Consider the following 17130-nt stretch of genomic DNA (forward strand, 5'->3'; position numbering starts at 1 on the left):
ACCCCCTGAGGCCCGGCAGGCTTAGGCATGACCAATTAGCTTCGCCAGCCATGTCAGAACTTCTTTGAACTGCACTGTCGGACCGCCTGTTGCATAGCCACTGATCGGGGGTGACGGTGCTGCAGTGGCAAAGCTTCCGCATTGTGACCTATTTTCAAACCTTGAGAGCTGGGAGAAAAAAAAGAAGAGCAGAGGATTTTAGCAGAAACCCTTGAGCTATAAAACTGTATCTTCTGGCCAAGCCTCCGGATACCACTCAAGTTGTTAGCTGGTTGTCTAAGGGGTTTATATACAATTTCACAATCTGACTTGAGTCATTATACGACACAGAACAGAAAGTACATATTCATTCAACGTTGAACGATGCACAGCACAGTATGCGTTAGTCACTCTCGCCTCTAACCAATAGCTTGTATTTACACCCGCTGACAGAGCTCTGGCAGCAGGTATCAGTGGAGGCCGCTGAGGAGATAATAATAATGGCAGGAACATGGTCAATTTGGTGGGCCCAACCTCTTGTGAACCACGTCTTCGATGTGTTTGATACTATTCCGTTGAATCCATTCCAGACATTATTATGAGCCGCCCTCCCCTAGGCAGCCTCCACTGGCAGGTAGTATCGGGGAGTATACATGGAGTGTACCAAACAATAGGAACACCTTCCTAATATTGAGTTTTCCTCCGAACAGCCTCAATTCGATGGGGCATGGACGAAAGTGTTCCACAGGGATGCTGGCCCATGTTGACTCCAATGCTTCCCACAGTTGTGTGAAGTTGGCTGGATATCCTTTGGGTGGTGGACCATCCTTGATTCACGCGGGAAACTGTTGAGTGTGACAAACCCAGCGGTGTTGCAGTTCTTGACACAAACCGGTGCGTCTGCTGGCACCTACTACCATAATCCGGTCAGAGATACTTTGTCTTGCCCATTCACCCTCTGAATGGCGCACATACCCAATCCATGTCAGAGTGGTCGGAATTGTCTGAAAGCTTAAAAATCCTCCTTTAACCGGTCTCTTCCTCTTCATCAACACTGATTGAAGTGGATTTAACTATTGACCAATAAGCGATCGTAGCTTTCATCTGGATTCAACTGGTCAGTCTATGTCTTGGAAAGTGCAGGTGATCTTCTTGTTTTGTATACTCAGTGTATTTTATCCATTTTAAATAAGGATCCGTTGGAAAAGGATGTGCTGTATGAATGTGCTCTGGTGTTGACTTTGTCCTTGCTTCTTCACAGGTAAAGGCCCAGAGATGCTGTTAGCAGGACAGAAGCTGAACGACAACGAGTGGCACTCAGTGAAGGTGGTGCGTCGCGGGAAGAACCTGCACCTCTCTGTGGACAACGTGACTGTGGAAGGTAAGACGGCATGGCAGAGCAGAGTCAAACCATGAGTGGAAGGGGAAACTGTGATCCTCATGATATGCTACATCTCTGCCCTTCAACATGTATTTATTTCGCCCCAGGCCACATGACCGGTGCCCACACTCGCCTGGAGTTCCACAACATTGAGACAGGCATCATGACCGAGCGCCGTTTTATCTCCGTGGTGCCATCTAACTTCATAGGGCACCTGCAGGCCCTCTCGTTCAATGGCGTCCCCTACCTGGACCAGTGTAAGAACGGAGACATCTCCTACTGCGAGCTCAACGCCCGCTTCGGCATGCGCCGCATCGTGGCTGACCCTGTGACCTTCCACAGTCGGGCTAGCTGCCTGGCCTTCTCCACCCTGCAGGCCTACGCCTCCATGCACCTCTTCTTCCAGTTCAAGACCACCAGCCTCGACGGCCTGCTGCTCTTCAACTCTGGAGACGGCAGTGACTTCATCGTTGTGGAGCTGGTCAAAGGGTGAGTGGCGCGGTGGGGGTCAGGAAGGGGCGAAGCGCCACCTAGCTATTCAATGGGCTTAGGTAATTGGTCTTAATATTCAATGGGCTTAGGTAATTGGTCTTAATATTCAATGGGCTTAGGTAATTGGTTGTTGTATAATTTGTCTACATGCAGACCTCACTTGCAAAATGAGGATTTGGTCTCAATATAATTAACGTGTTCAACCTATTTTGCAACCTATTTTTCCAGGTACCGTAATCATGCAGTGAGTGTGGGATGAATTAATAATAACACAGCTGCCTAGTGCCTACCACTGTTCCTCTTTTCTCTAGCTCAACAAGTCCTTTTGTGTTACATGGAATCATTTTACTCTGTCAGCTGGAGGACTAGAAAGGGGAGGGTTTCAGAATGTTTTGTTCACTGGAAAGGATTTTGCTCAAAGAGAAGGATAGAGTGAGAGAGCGAACAATAATGCCCACAGATGTTTAACCGCAGTCCAGTTTTGCCCAGAAATACTGTCACTCAGTAAGGAATTAGTCAGCAGGAGTTGTCCGTAACCGTGGAGCCTGCCAAGAGTGTGCAAAGCTGTCATCAAGGCAAAGGGTGGCTACTTTGAAGAATCTCAAATCTCAAATATATTTTGATTTGTTTAACACTTTTTTGGTTACTATATGATTCCGTATGTGTTATTTCATAGTTTTGATGTCTTCACTATTATTCTACAATGTCGAAAATAGTAAAAATAAAGAAAAACCCTTGAATGAGTAGGTGTGTCCAAGCATTTCACTGGTACTGTATGTATATATATATATGATTTTATCAGGGAGTCATATTGAGACCAAGATCTCTTTTACAGATGAGCCCTGAATTCCATAAATGACATAGGTCATTCTGTAATTGACCTACTTCATGGTGTAATGCTGTGTTGTAGGTACATTCATTATGTGTTTGACCTGGGCAACGGGCCGTCACTCATGAAGGGCAACTCTGAGAAGCCTCTCAACGACAACCAGTGGCACGACGTGGTGGTCTCCCGGGACAACAACAATGTGCACATCCTCAAAATCGACACCCGCACCGTCACCCAGCACTCCAACGGAGCCCGCAATCTGGATCTCAAAGGTATGGTATACGTATACACTACACCTCCTCAAAACTGGCTCCAGCAACTGAATAGCCCTGGCGTATACCAGGGCTATTCAACTATATTCTTATGGGGACCAAATTTGAAGAAAAGGTTATTTACTGGGCAGCCAGAAATGTCTATATGGGATTACTCTTCCTAAAACACTTTTATTAAAAATACATGTTGCTAAAAGTTCATTTGAATGGCTTTAAGATTAGCCTAATTCAGTGCATCGAATTGTTTAAATAATGGAACACATTTGTACATATAACACAGTTGACCTGCATCACATAGAGGACTTTCTACTTTCCTGTCCGTTTTACACACATAGCTGTGTCTTTTGTTTTAATTTACACATATCTCGGTTGACCAGCATCGTATTACGTTCTATTTCTTTATCATTTCGTGATTTTCTCTGTCTTGTTTTGATATTTTTCTTTTACACATAGAAACCTTTTATGCATATCTCAGTTGACTAACTTTTTACGGAGAAGTCTCTCTCCCCCCGCATCAGTAGAGAACTGCACCACCTCTGTGGGGAATTAAACTCATCAAATCTCAAAGCAAAGTTAGCCTTCATCTAAAAACTCACGAGTTATCTGTACTGATGATGACTGAATATAGTTGTACAGTGTAGGGAAATTGAGCGTTTTGTTCGGGCTTAAATCAAAGGAGAAAATAACACATTTATTTAGAAAATAAGTCCATTTTTAAATAGCGTAAATAACTGTTTCATCCCTCCCCTGTAGTCCCAAATGAAGTCCATTCAATTGATTGAAGATGTCACTAAGAACCAAACATCTGACACAGACTCCTCATCAAGCGTTTTTCACTAGATATGTATTGGCTTTCTTGTGGCGGAGAAAATCTCCTCCCTAATCTCACATGGGCTGCCCTCTTGAGAGCACTGTTACCCTTGCTTAGCCACCAAACATCATTATGTAAAAATAGATCACGGTGCTAGCAGAATACAAAACAAGCGATGTTGCAGGCTAGATGTTGATTGGATCAAGTTTTATAGTCATAACTGTGTCTGTGGTGTTTTTTTTTTTTAAACTCGCTGCTGAGTTCAGCGCAAAGCTGGGGGGGGCACCATGGGTCAGACATTTTTTTTTTAGGAACTCAGTCCAGCTTTCAACTTGCTCTTGAATGTTGTAATAGTAGAATGCACAAGGTGCAATTTTGAAAATTGTGGGGTGCATCATCAGTTTTCCTCTTGTCGTGTCAGTCATTGCACATCTTAGAGAACTATGTATAACTTGTCAGAAATGTCCAGATCAACTAGCCCATGTCAGCTAGCTTTTATTGCTATTTTTGTTTTTGCCCATAGATTTTGTTGTGATGTTTGAGTCACTCAAATATCGCATGAATAGACATTAGACATGGCAAAATGTATAGAATTGCACGAAATTCACTTTAAAACTGCAGAATGCTTTCTGCACCCTGTAACAAAATGTGTAGAGTTGCAGGAAATAAGCTTTAAACACGCAACGTTTTCTCCGCTAACAAGAGGGGTGTGAACATTTTGTAATTAACAGTGTTTGTGCCCATAGAAATAAACGTTCCCCAATGCTGGAAAGGGAGCCTGAGTGAAAAAGTTTGGGAAATTCTTCTCTGGTATATCAGGCAGTGTAGTGATCTCATCTGGGTTGAGAGAGCCAATAAGCGGGCAGACAGGCCCTGTCCCCCCCCCCCCCCCCCCCGTTAGCAGCTCTGAATCGCTGTAACTGGTATAAACGTAACCTTTATTTAACTAGGCAAGTCAGTTTTAAGAACAAATTCTCATTTACTCTCATGGCCTAATGGGGGAACTGGAAAACAGATTCTCCCGTTGGAGAATATTGAATGAGGGCGCTTTTTGGCACTAAACGTCAGATTTTTAGCAGGAATGTTAAATTGATAAACGGCCTCGTAAGTGAACAGATTGGTAGACTCTCCTGCCCGGGAGAGGAACGCTTTGGGTGAGAGGAAAATGGAGTCTTTGTGGTGGAAAAACATTCTATTGGGCGGCTAAGTGAAATGAAATTGAAGGAGAGTTGATCAGTGTCAGCCGTGGACACAGCAGCGGGAGCAACAGCAGTGGGAGCACGTCCGCTGACCTTGAAAGAACCACCTCTGCCTTGGCAAACATTGACTCACCGGCCCTCGTCATTAAACGGATCAAGTATTCCATTGTATCAAAGATATGCCTTTAGTTACATATGTATCATAGGAGGTATTAAGGGGACATACAGCCATGTTGTTGTAGCCTTGAGCCACCTCTGAGCCAGACTGTTAAGTAGTTGTTATTCATTAAAGGTATTTTCGCCTCCATTTATCTACCTGCACCAGGCAGCCTGCATGACCTTGATGTTGCCAATCAAGTGCACACAGTCCTATTTACCCAATTATCAAGCCATCCTGGGGTATGGGCCCATGAAATTTCACCATTCTCTGTGATCCAGATCACTGGCCTTGCTTGGTACTTGAGGCAGGAACAGTAGTGTGTGAGCTCTTATGGTCTGTACATAGGGAACCATTGGGTGACCTTAATGCCTGAGAGTGCCCTTCCTATGAGTATTTACAGATGTTGCTGACCAGTTAGCATACCTGTTAGTGCTTTCTTTCACTGCAACAACACTGCAGATTTGGGTGAGCTCACTGGTCACGATACCAACACCCACCCGTAGCACACGCTCCAGCAGGTATATCTCCCTGGTCTAGAAGAAAAAGAAACACACACCTATTTAGGCGAGGTGCTGGCTAGCGGAGTAGAAAACTTGAAAATAAAAGAGAGCCGCCCACTCTAGGAGCTCAGATGCAAAAATTTAATTACCAATGTTTCGACAGCCAAGCTGTCTTCATCAGGGTATAATCACAAACACTGTGGGATGACTCGTTTATGTAGTGTCAAAAGACACAGGTGTCTGTAATCATGGCCAAGAGTGGCCTAATATCATTGGTTAATTATCAAGTATTAAAATGTCATACAAACAACAAATGGATAGCATACGATCATAAATTCATTTGACTACACAAGCTTACAAACAATTACAATGGCAAGTCACAATAATCACAAGAATGGCTTCAGATCAAAGTCTATGTTGAGACCGAAGGGCGCAAGGGTCTTTAAGTTAAAGATCCAGGCAGCCTCTCGTTATAACAATAAATGATCAAGGTCACCCCCTCTCCTAGGGAGGGTGACATGTTCGATGCCAATATAACGCAGAGACGAAATCGAGTGGCCTGCCTCCAAGAAGTGGGCCACAACTGGGTAAGTAAAGTTTTTACACCTAATGGTGCTACGATGCTCTGAGATACGTACTTTTAATTCGCGCTTTATTTTACCTACATCATTTTTACCACAAGTTATAAGATTAGCTTACCAGTTATCATACCTGTTAGTGCTTTCTTTCACCGCAACAACGCTGCAGATTTGGGTGAGCTCACTGGTCACGATAACAACACCCACCCGTAGCACGCGCTCCAGCAGGTATATCTCACTGGTCACCCCCAAAGCCAACACCTCCTTTGGCCGCCATTCCTTCCAGTTCTCTGCTGCCAATGACTGGAACGAATTGCAAAAATCGCTGAAGCTGAAGACTTATATTTCCCTCACTAACTTTACACAGCGCATCTGTAAATAGCCCATCCAATCTACCTACCTCATCCCCATATTGTTTTAATTTACTTTTCTGCTCTTTTGCACACCAGTATTTCTACTTGCACATCATCATCTGCACATCTATCACTCCAGTGTCAATTTGCTAAATTGTAATTACATGCTACTATTGACTTACCTCCTCACGCTATTTGCACACACTGTATATAGACTTTTTTTTCTTCCTATTGTCTTATTGACTGTACGCTTGCTTACTCCACGTGTAACTCTGTGTTGTTGTTGTTTGTGTTGCACTGCTTTGCTTTATCTTGGCCAGGTCGCAGTTGTAAATGAGAACTTGTTCTCATCTGGCCTACCTGGTTTAAATAAAGGTGAAATAAAAACAAAAAAGATCAGGATGTGGCCATTTGAAGGTCAGGGAAAGCTTCAGTATGTCAAGGAGAAAGGGACATACCTGTTTCCAACGCAATATAACATCTCTGCTACCTGTATGTTCAACAAAAGGCATTTAAAAAAAATAGCCATGAAACAATTTTATTGTGAGAGTGCCCGAGTCTCTACGGGTATTCATCTCCTCGAGAGAAAAAGAAGGGCCAGTCAATGTGTCGAAAGGGCAGCTTTCCGAGTAATTGCTCAAGCAATTATACGTGTTATATTTGGCACACCTGTTGGGATCTGAAGTGTGGACGGAGTACTTGCAGTCAGGAAACGCTTTTGGTTGCTGCCCTTAGTTACTCGGGAGTATTCTCTGTAGAAATAAACTTGTGGTATGAACACAAAAGTATGTTTGTTTTGAAAGGGAAAACATGGTCAGTGGAACAGTCTGTGCCTCAGAGGGGATTTTGTTTTACTTTCCCGCTTGCCTTGAAGTAGTGTACCCATACAAATTGATGCTGTCTACTCATGCGCTTGAGAATTTCATTCCAAAAAGTTTGATAAATTGACATGTTGTTGTTACCATGCCACAGTACTGCTGAGCGATTAACGGACATTTCGGATCATTTGGGTTTTTTAATAATTGACCGACATTGGTTCAATTATTTGAATTTCATTATATTTGTTTTTTTTCTGTGAGCTCGAAGTGCAGTTTCTGTAGAGATAAATCAGATCAAGCCTGAACTGTGTAATGTAGTAGGGAGTTGTATTTTCCAACAGGCCAATATTCTACACAGTTTGGCTCAGAAAACATTGTAATAAACTACAATGACGAGCGTCCATTGTGCGCTTAATCTTGTCCGGTCTGTGTACAACCTCTCCCGATGTCTTCACTGACATTTTCAACCTCTCCCTGTCTGAGTCTGTAATACCAACGTGTTTCAAGCAGACCACCATAGTCCCTGTGCTCAAGAACACTAAGGTAACCTGCCTAAATGACTACCAACTCGTAGCACTCACGTCTGTAGCCATGAAATGCTTTGAAAGGCTGGTCATGGCTCTCATCAACACCATTTTCCCAGAAACCCTAGACCCACTCCAATTTGCATACTGCACCAATAGATCCACAGATGATGCAATCTCTATTGCACTCCACATTGCCCTTTCACACCTGGACAAAAGGAACAACTATGTGAGAATGCTGTTCATTGACTACAGCTCAGCGTTCAACACCATAGTGCCCTCAAAGTTCATCAATAAGCTAAGGACCCTGGGACTAAACACCACCCTCTGCAACTGGATCCTGGACTTCCTGACGGGCCGCCCCCAGGTGGTAAGGGTAGGTAACAACACAACTGCCACACTGATCCTCAAAGACTCCAGCCACCCTAGTCATAGACTGTTCTCTCTGCTACCGCACGGCAAGCGCCAAGTCTATGTCCAAGAGGCTCCTACATAGCTTCTACCCCCATAAGACTCCTGAACAGCTAATCAAATGGCTACCCAGACTATTTGCATTGCCAGCAGTTGCTTCAGGAGTTTGAAATGACATGATCTGAGTGATTGATAGTTAGTATTTAGCAGTCGTAAAAGTATGCCTTATTTACTTTGAAGAACTACTATAATAGTGATTTTGTCAGACAGCATAGGCAGAAGCTCTGTAAAGATGAGAAGATGGCTTGGACTGAGATAATAAAACCATCAAATATAACAAATATTGTATTAAAGCAAAGTAATGTGAATAAATGATGGTTAATAAGTGATGAGCAGTAATGGACAGTCACTTCCACCATGGGACTTTATTCATTGTTTTATTCTGTGTTACAGAATTCAACCCACATAGTGCATTTATTGTCATAAAAATATATATAATACATTGAAAACTGTGATTATTTTTTCATAATTGAGCTGAAACTGAACCGACCCCAAAAGGCACTAATCACTCGGCACTAACGCACAGTACTAGACAACAAGTTTTGTAAAAATCCTGAGCGCAACAACTGTGTACCAACTGTCTTCATTTCAGTTGTAGACTCAAACTAATATTATTCATCAATCTTGTTATTGTACACGTTCACCATTAATTTTTTTTGCTCAATCTTCATAGTATATTGCTTGCTTATCACCACCTTTTTATATTTTATTTCATCTGATGGTATTTTTTTCTCTCATTTTGTTCCTCAGAACATCAAAGATGAATTTTTTCTCCTCTCCTTATCCCAAGGGTACGCCGGCTGAACTTCTTGTGTAATCAGTATAAGCCATATAAACCAGAATATGAAATCATACTTTTACTGTGCTGTGTACATTAAAGAGCAACCGAAGGCAAAAAAAACAATGTATCTGGTTGAAAACGGCTTTATGTGGCATTGATATTAGTCAAACAGTTATTTCAGTGCCAAAATTGACACACAAAAAAAGTTTAAGTAGGATAATTCTGTATATTCCAAATCTGAGTTTTGTGAGATTTGTCTGAGGTCGTCATGACTTCCACGATGGCCGGGTTTGGATTACAATCCTGCCTCGTGCCCACTAACACGAGATGGTAACACCCAGGGAGAATTGTCAAGAATGGAGAATCCCCTGCGGTGATTGCACTCTATCCAATTGCAGCAGCACCTACAGTGAGACAGACCTGCCCATTACGCAGCACCTCAGACTCGTTTACGTAAGACAACACGTCATCAATGTTATGTTGAAAGAACACATTTTATTTGCACTTGATGGAGTTTTCACTCTCTCTTATGTTTGATATTAGTGATCACAACCGAGTCTGCCACTGGTTTGGGCAAAATGAGAATAGAGACTTAGTTGCATCCCATCTCAATTTTCTACATTTAGAAACCCATTTGCAATGAGTTTTGTTTCCCGTCGTGACCATGTTCTGTAACACGATTCACTATAAAACACTGACTGGTAATGGATAGTTAGAATGTTGTAAAAAAAAAACAACTAAACGGCACCGAAGCACACGCATTGCCAATCACCAGTGAATTGATAAGCTGATTTAGCTAACGTGGCCTGGCTACTCAATGTGCCTGCTACCTACTACAGCTTGTGCTTTATTTACAATAGTTTGACAGATTGCTGCTGATGAAGTTGTAGACAGGTTCTCAGAAATCAGTCCTGGGTGCAGCCATTAGCAGTTGGGGTTAAGTGTCTTGCTCAAGGGCACAGCAACAGTTTTTTCGTCTTGTTGCTCTGGGATTCAAACCAGTGATCTTACGGTTACTAGCCCAAGGCTCTAACCTCGAGGCTACCTGTCACCCATACATAATACACCCACATCAAACCACACCCCAACGACCCAAATCTCGGGTTTCTTAATGAGTACCAGAAAGAAAGAAAAAAGCGGAATCGGTGTGTTCAGTCCCCCTTGTAACAGGGTACTGTTTAAAGCTAGAATCCTTAATTGCTACATACATTTTTTTTTACTTAGAAATTAATGATATTGACTCTTCATTTTGAAGTCCCAGCAGGTTTTAAATGATTGTGAGCAAGTTTGGTAATATCCTTGAGTTAACAGCCATGTGACATTTCAAATCTTACTGCAGAGAAATACACAGATTGTCCCTGCTCCTTCTGCTGATAAACAGCACAGAGGAATTCTCAGACATCTACCTAAGATGTTCCCCAACACTGCAATTCAACAGCCAAACAATGAATGATTACTGTGGCTGGGAGGGTTCCTATGCAAGTAAACAGTCTCTTGAAAAGGGGCATAAATCTGATGAAGACAAGACAGATTGGTTTCAATGATTTAGAGTCCACCTGCATCTGACGCATCGTGTCACCAAATGGCTTCTCGGAGGTTGTAAATCGTGAGCAGATCTGTCTGATTTGAATGTTAACTAGCAAGTTATTGGAGGCCTATGATTGCAGAACATTTATCAAATGCAAAACTTAGGGTATCAGATCTGTTCGTAGCTGCCTTAACATTGAGTGGCGCTAGTTGATAACGTCCCACTCAACGCTATTGTATCTTAGCAATGACTAGCTGGAGGTGTTTCTGCTTTGACTACTGAGAATAATCGTTATCTTCCAGGAGAACATGCTCTGATTGATTGATGCTGTGTGTGTTTTCCAGGGGAGCTGTATGTTGGTGGTGTGGGGAAGAGCATGTACAGCAGCCTGCCCAAGCTGGTTGCGTCCCGGGACGGGTACCAGGGCTGCCTGGCCTCTGTGGACCTGAATGGGAGACTCCCTGACATGATGGCAGATGCCCTCCACAGGGTGGGCCAGGTGGAGCGCGGCTGTGGAGGTACGTCAGACAGGGGCACAGCCATGGGGTCATAGGGCACTCTGAGGAACAGGTCAACTGTGGATCCACCTTATGGTTCACTGCATTAGCATACTTTCCCCCCCCCCCCACCCCAGGCCTGAGCACAACCTGTACAGAGGACTCCTGCCATAACCAGGGGGTGTGTCTCCAGCAGTGGGAGGGCTTCTCCTGTGACTGCACCATGACCACCTACAGAGGAGCATTCTGCAGTGACCGTGAGTACTATTTCTTTCATCTCACTAGTGCAGTTCCCAGCTCTTCTTAATTAGGCGTTTCCTTTGTCCTTTCCTTGTGACGTCACCTCGACATCATTGGAAAACGTCACAGAGTACAAGGTAAGGAGAGAAGGTGACGTCCCAAAGGAAAAGGTTGAAGAGAACAACAGTTGAATTCGTTTTTGTTTTGTTTACGCGACTGACACGAAGCAAGAATGAAGTTGCATTTCTAAGGATTTATTAATACCAAATCTATTACAACCTCGGTAATAGCAATCCTTGAAGGCACATTGGGAATTAAATATATTCAGCAAAGTTTATGTGCATTATAGTCAACTGTCGTGTCAAATGATTATTGGCACAATGCATTATGTGGCTCCAACTGCGAAAGCACCTCCATCAAATGATGTGCGTGCATCCGCTGCAAAACGGAATCGGTACGGACGTATCATGCATCCTAATCTCGGCAACCCAGAACCAAATCTTGCGTGTCCAGTTGTCACAAGAGACTGTGCATCCTTACTGTGTTCATCAGCAAATTGCATCCGTCCTTCATGGCTGCCAGTCCGAATATCCTGGCATATCCAAAGGCAGTGAAGAAGGAAGAAAGGAAAAACTATTCCAGATCCAATCCATCTCTGCTGATCATTATGCCTGGGTCAGACTGACACCCGTTGACCTTCCTGTGAGGAGGCTTCTCTAATGCACTTCGTCAAAGCCTCTAAACTGAGGAGTTAATGCCTCTGCATCACATTGAGTCCATCATCCATTATTAGTCATTGTTATTGACTTGTAGGACCTACATATGCACATACTAAAAGACTGATTATTAGTACCTCCCTTCTGATAGATTAAAGTTTTCCATGAACATGTCTGATTCTACGGTAGGATATGCAAATACAAACATACCCATGCTCTGGGGGAGGGGGGCGGGGGGGCTTTTTTGTTTTCCTATTTTACTGGGAAATAATGTGTTGTTATCAACCCACTATCATAAATGATTGTGAAATAGACACACATTTTTTTGGTGTCTACCACACGATTTTGTATAAAGAGCATTTCACTCACAGTTAAAGGCAGTAGGTTACTTAAGACAGAAACGATAGGAGGGAGGTTGGTCGGGGAGGAGGGTTAGGCATATAACGTGAAGGTCTAGCAGCCCAACTGTTGTGTGTTTGAATCATATGATGGACAACTTTTTGCATGTTAGCTAATTAGCAACTTTGCAACTACACTGAACTTAAATATAAGCGTATAGTGTTGGTCTCATGTTTTAAGAGCTGAAATAAAAGATCACCCAAAAATGTAATACGCACAAAAACCTTATTTCTCTCAAATGTTGTGCACACATTTGTTTACATCCCTGTTAGTGATCATTTCTCCTTTTGCCAAGATAATCCATCCACCTGACAGGTGTGGCATATCAAGAAGCTGATTAAACAGCATGATCATTACACAGGTGCACCTTGTGCTGTGGACAATAAAAGGCCACTCTAAAATGGGCAGTTTTGTCACAACACAATGCCACAGATGTCTCAAGTTTGAGGGAGCGTGCAATTAACATGCTGACTGCAGGAATGTTCACCAAAGCTGTTGCCACTGGGCACATGCATTATGAAGAAAATGGTTTAGTGGACACAAATAAGTTTTATTATCACATGCACAAGTACAGTGAAATACTTAACTTGCAAGCACTACCCAACAGCGCAGTATTCAATATCAAAATAGTATAACTAACTAATACCTTTTTTTACATAAGAAATGAGAGGAAGTTATTGGTATTTATTAGGTATCCCCATTAGCTACTGCCTTGGCTACTCTTCCTGGGGTCCAAAGACATTAAGGCACTTACATTACACATAAAACAAAAGATAAAACAGCACATCAAATAACATTATTATACCACTACATATCTACAATACAAAATGCATAATACCACCATACAATATATTTCAATGTACAGTACGTGTGTTAGTGCATGTGTTAGTGCGTGTGTTAGTGTGTGTGTGTGTGTGTGTGTTCACAGTCCCTGTAGTTCCATAATATGTTTATCTATTTTTAAAATCTGATTCTACTGCTTGCATCAGTTACCTGATGCGCCTCCCATAGTCTGTTCTGGACAGGGGGATTGTGAAGGGACCTCTGGTGGTATGTTTTGTGGGGTATGCATGGGTGTCTGAGCTGTGTGCTGGTAGTTTAAACAGACAGCTTGGTGCATTCAGCTTGTCAACACTTCTTACAAAACAAGTAGTGATGAAGTCAATCTCTCCTACTATTTGAGCAATGAGAGATTGACATGCATATCATTCATGTTAGCTCCTCGTGTACATTTAAGGGCCAGCCGTGCTGCCCTGTCCTGAGCTGTTAGGTTCTAATTCTCAGAGTAAAAAACGGACACTATGAAAGCTTAACCAAGTTTAATTCTTCCCAGAGGATCAATAAAGCTGCATTAGACAAATCATGTTTCCACCAACACAAGTATATATTCTCCAATTTAGATGCACTCCTCCTTCTCTCCAACCCTTACATCTTTTATGGTTCGACAGGAAGACAAAGTGATGGGGTAATAAACCGTTCCTTCTCCCTTAAAGTGACCTGACCTGTCCTCAACCCCCTTGATGCCTATTCCAAAGGTCTCCCCCTTATCAATGCCTGCCACATGTGATCTCTTCCCTGCCCAGCACACGGCTGTCATGGTGCCTGGTACCAGACTGTGTCTCTTCTCCTCCCAGAGGATCCCTCACATAGGATCCCTGATGGCTAACAATAACATATCCTGACATAATGTAAACGTTATACATTACCATCTCTCCCTCAGTGACATGAGTAAGTATATTTCATATTTTTCAATTTTCCTAAGTCCCTCTTTGTAGCACCTGACTACACGACTGAACAGTAGTTCAGGTTCAACGTAAGCAGGGCCTGTAGGACTTGCCTTGTTTATAGTGTTGTTAAGAAGGCAGACTTCTCCCCATCTTAGCTACTATTGTATCAATATGTTTTGACCATGACAGTTTACAATCCAGGGTTACTCTGAGCAGTTTAGTCACCTCAACATACTCAATTTCCACATTATTCATTACAATATTTAGTTTAAGTTTAGGGTTTAGTAAATGATTTGTCCCAAATACAATGCTTTTAGTTTTTTAAATATTTAGGACTAACTTATTCCTTGCCACCCATTCTGAAACTAACTGCAGCACTTTGTTAAATGTTTGTCATTTCAGTCACTGTAGTAGCTGACGTGTATAGTTTTGAGTCATCCGCATACATGGCTTTACTCAAAGCCAGTGGCATGTGGTTAGTAAAAATTGAAAAAGGTAATGGGGCCTAAACAGCTACTCTGGGGAATTCCTGATTCTACCTGGATTATGTTGGAAAGGCTTCCATTAAAGAACACCCTCTATGTTCTGTTAGACAGGTAACTCTTTATCCACAAAATAGCAGGGGGTGTAAAGCCATAACACACATGTTTTTTCCAGCAGCAGACTATGATCGATAATGTCAAAAGCCGCACTGAAGTCTAACAAAACAGCCCCACAATCTTTTAATCATCAGTTTCTCTTAGCCAATTATTTGCCATACCTTTTGCCTCATCCCTCTCAATCATGCCATTTTTCAATTCCTCATCAATCAAAGGGGATTTACCAGTTTTTACAGTCCTTTTCTTAGTGGGTGCATGCTTATTAGTAAGTGGAATAAGCAATTTCATAAATGTGGTAAGTGCAACATCTGGTTGCTCCTCATTACACACCACAACCACCAACCAACATCAACATTAGAATCACTGCAAAACTTCTTGTATGACCTCTTATACACTATGTTGGGCCCAGCCTTTGGAACTTTGGTTTTCCTAGATATGGCTACTATATTGTGATCACTACATCCTATGGATTTGGATATTGCTTTAAAGCACATTTCTGCAGCATTAGTAAAGATGTGATGTGCTGTTTGTAACTACACTGGTAGGTTGACTGATATCCTGAACCAGGTAACAGGCACTGGTTACAGTTTGAAGCTGTTTATTGAGTGGGCAGCTTGATGAAAGCCAGCCAATACCGAAATCACCCAGAAAAGATATCTCTGTGTCTTACTAGATCGGCTCCGACACTCGTCATATGTGGCAGGGCTTGCAAACTATTACAGACTACAAAGGGAAGCATAGCCGAGAGCTGCCCTGTGACACGAGCCTATCAGATGAGGTAAATAGCTTCTATGCTCGCTTCGAGGCAAGTAACAATGGAACATGCACTCGAGCATCAGACGTTCCAAACGACTGTGTGATCACGCTCTCCGCCTTCGATGTGAGTAAGGCCAGACGGATTACCAGGACGTGTACTCCGAGCATGCGCTGACCAACTGGAAAGTGTCACTGGGCAACCTCTCCCTGTCTGAGTCTGTAATACCAACATGTTTCAAGCAAACTACCATAATCCCTGTGCCCAAGAACACTAAGGTAACCTGCCTAAATGACTACCGGCCCAAAGCACTCACGTCTGTAGCCATGAAATGCTTTGAAAGGCTAGTCATGTCTCACATCAATACCATTTTCCCAGAAACCCTAGACCCACTCCAATTTGCATACTGCACCAACAGATCCACAGATAATGAACTCCACACTGCCCTTTCACACCTGGACAAAAGGAACACCTATGTGAGAATGCTGTCCATTGACTACAGCTCAGCGTAGTCACCTTAGCGCCCTCAAAGCTCATCACTAGGCTAAGGACCCTGGGATTAAACACCTCCCTCTGCAACTGGATCCTGGACTTCCTAATGGGCTGCCCCAGGTGGTAAGGGTAGGTATCAACACATCTGCCACGCTGATCCTCATTCCCCTCCTGTACTCCCTGTTCACTCATGACTGCACGGCCAGGCACGACTCCAACACCATCATTAAGTTTGCTGATGACACAACAGTGGTAGGCCTGATCACAGACAATGACGAGACAGCCTACAGGGAGGAGGTCAGAGACCTGACCGTGTGGTGCAAGGACAACAACCTCTCCCTCAACGTGATCAAGACAGAGGAGATGATCGTGGACTACAGGAAAAGGAGGACTGAGCACACCCCCATTCTCATCGACGGGGCTGTATTGGAGCAGGTTGAGATTTTCATGTTCCTTGGCGTCCACATTACCAACAAACTAACATGGTCCAAGCATGCCAAGACAATCGTGAAGAGGGCACGACAAAACCTATTCCCCCCTCAGGAGATTGAAAAGATTTGGCATGGGTCCTCAGATCTTCAAAAGGTTTTACAGCAGCACCATCGAGAGCATCCTGACGGGTTGCATCACTGCCTGGTATGGCAACTGCTCGGCCTCCGACCGCAAGGCACTGCAGAGGGTAGTACGTACAGCCCAGTACATCACCGGGGCCAAGCTTCCTGCCAACCAGGACCTCTATACCAGGCCGTGTCAGAGGAAGTCCCTAAAAATGGTCAAAAACTCCAGCCACCCTAGTCATAGACTGTTCTCACTGCTACCGCACGGCAAGCAGTACCGGAGCTCCAAGTCTAGGTCCAAGAGGCTTCTAAACAGCTTCTACCCCCAAGTCATAAGACTCCTGAACAGCTAATCAAATGGCTACCCAGACTATTTGCATCGCCCCCCCCCCCCACCCCCCACCCGCTGCTGCTACTCTCTGTTATTATCTATGCATAGACACTTTAATAACTCTACCTACATGTACATAATT

At 43.3% G+C, this 17130-nt stretch overlaps 1 protein-coding gene across 2 annotated transcripts in view; it reads left to right on the forward strand.

Annotated features, from left to right (window-relative positions):
• LOC139418651 (neurexin-2-like) overlaps positions 1-17130 on the forward strand; it is a 329179-nt gene that overhangs the window by 154663 nt on the left and 157386 nt on the right. The window contains exons 14-18 of one of the 2 annotated variants that reach the window (XM_071168271.1): positions 1241-1360; positions 1468-1849; positions 2763-2953; positions 11021-11194; positions 11311-11430. In XM_071168271.1, the coding sequence (XP_071024372.1) occupies positions 1241-1360; positions 1468-1849; positions 2763-2953; positions 11021-11194; positions 11311-11430 (987 nt within the window). Of the gene's footprint in view, positions 1-1240; positions 1361-1467; positions 1850-2762; positions 2954-11020; positions 11195-11283; positions 11431-17130 lie in introns of both variants that reach the window. The other variant, XM_071168270.1, reaches the window with a different exon arrangement.

The sequence above is a fragment of the Oncorhynchus clarkii genome, chromosome 10 (assembly GCF_045791955.1).
Source record: "Oncorhynchus clarkii lewisi isolate Uvic-CL-2024 chromosome 10, UVic_Ocla_1.0, whole genome shotgun sequence".
Taxonomy (NCBI): Eukaryota; Metazoa; Chordata; class Actinopteri; order Salmoniformes; family Salmonidae; genus Oncorhynchus; species Oncorhynchus clarkii.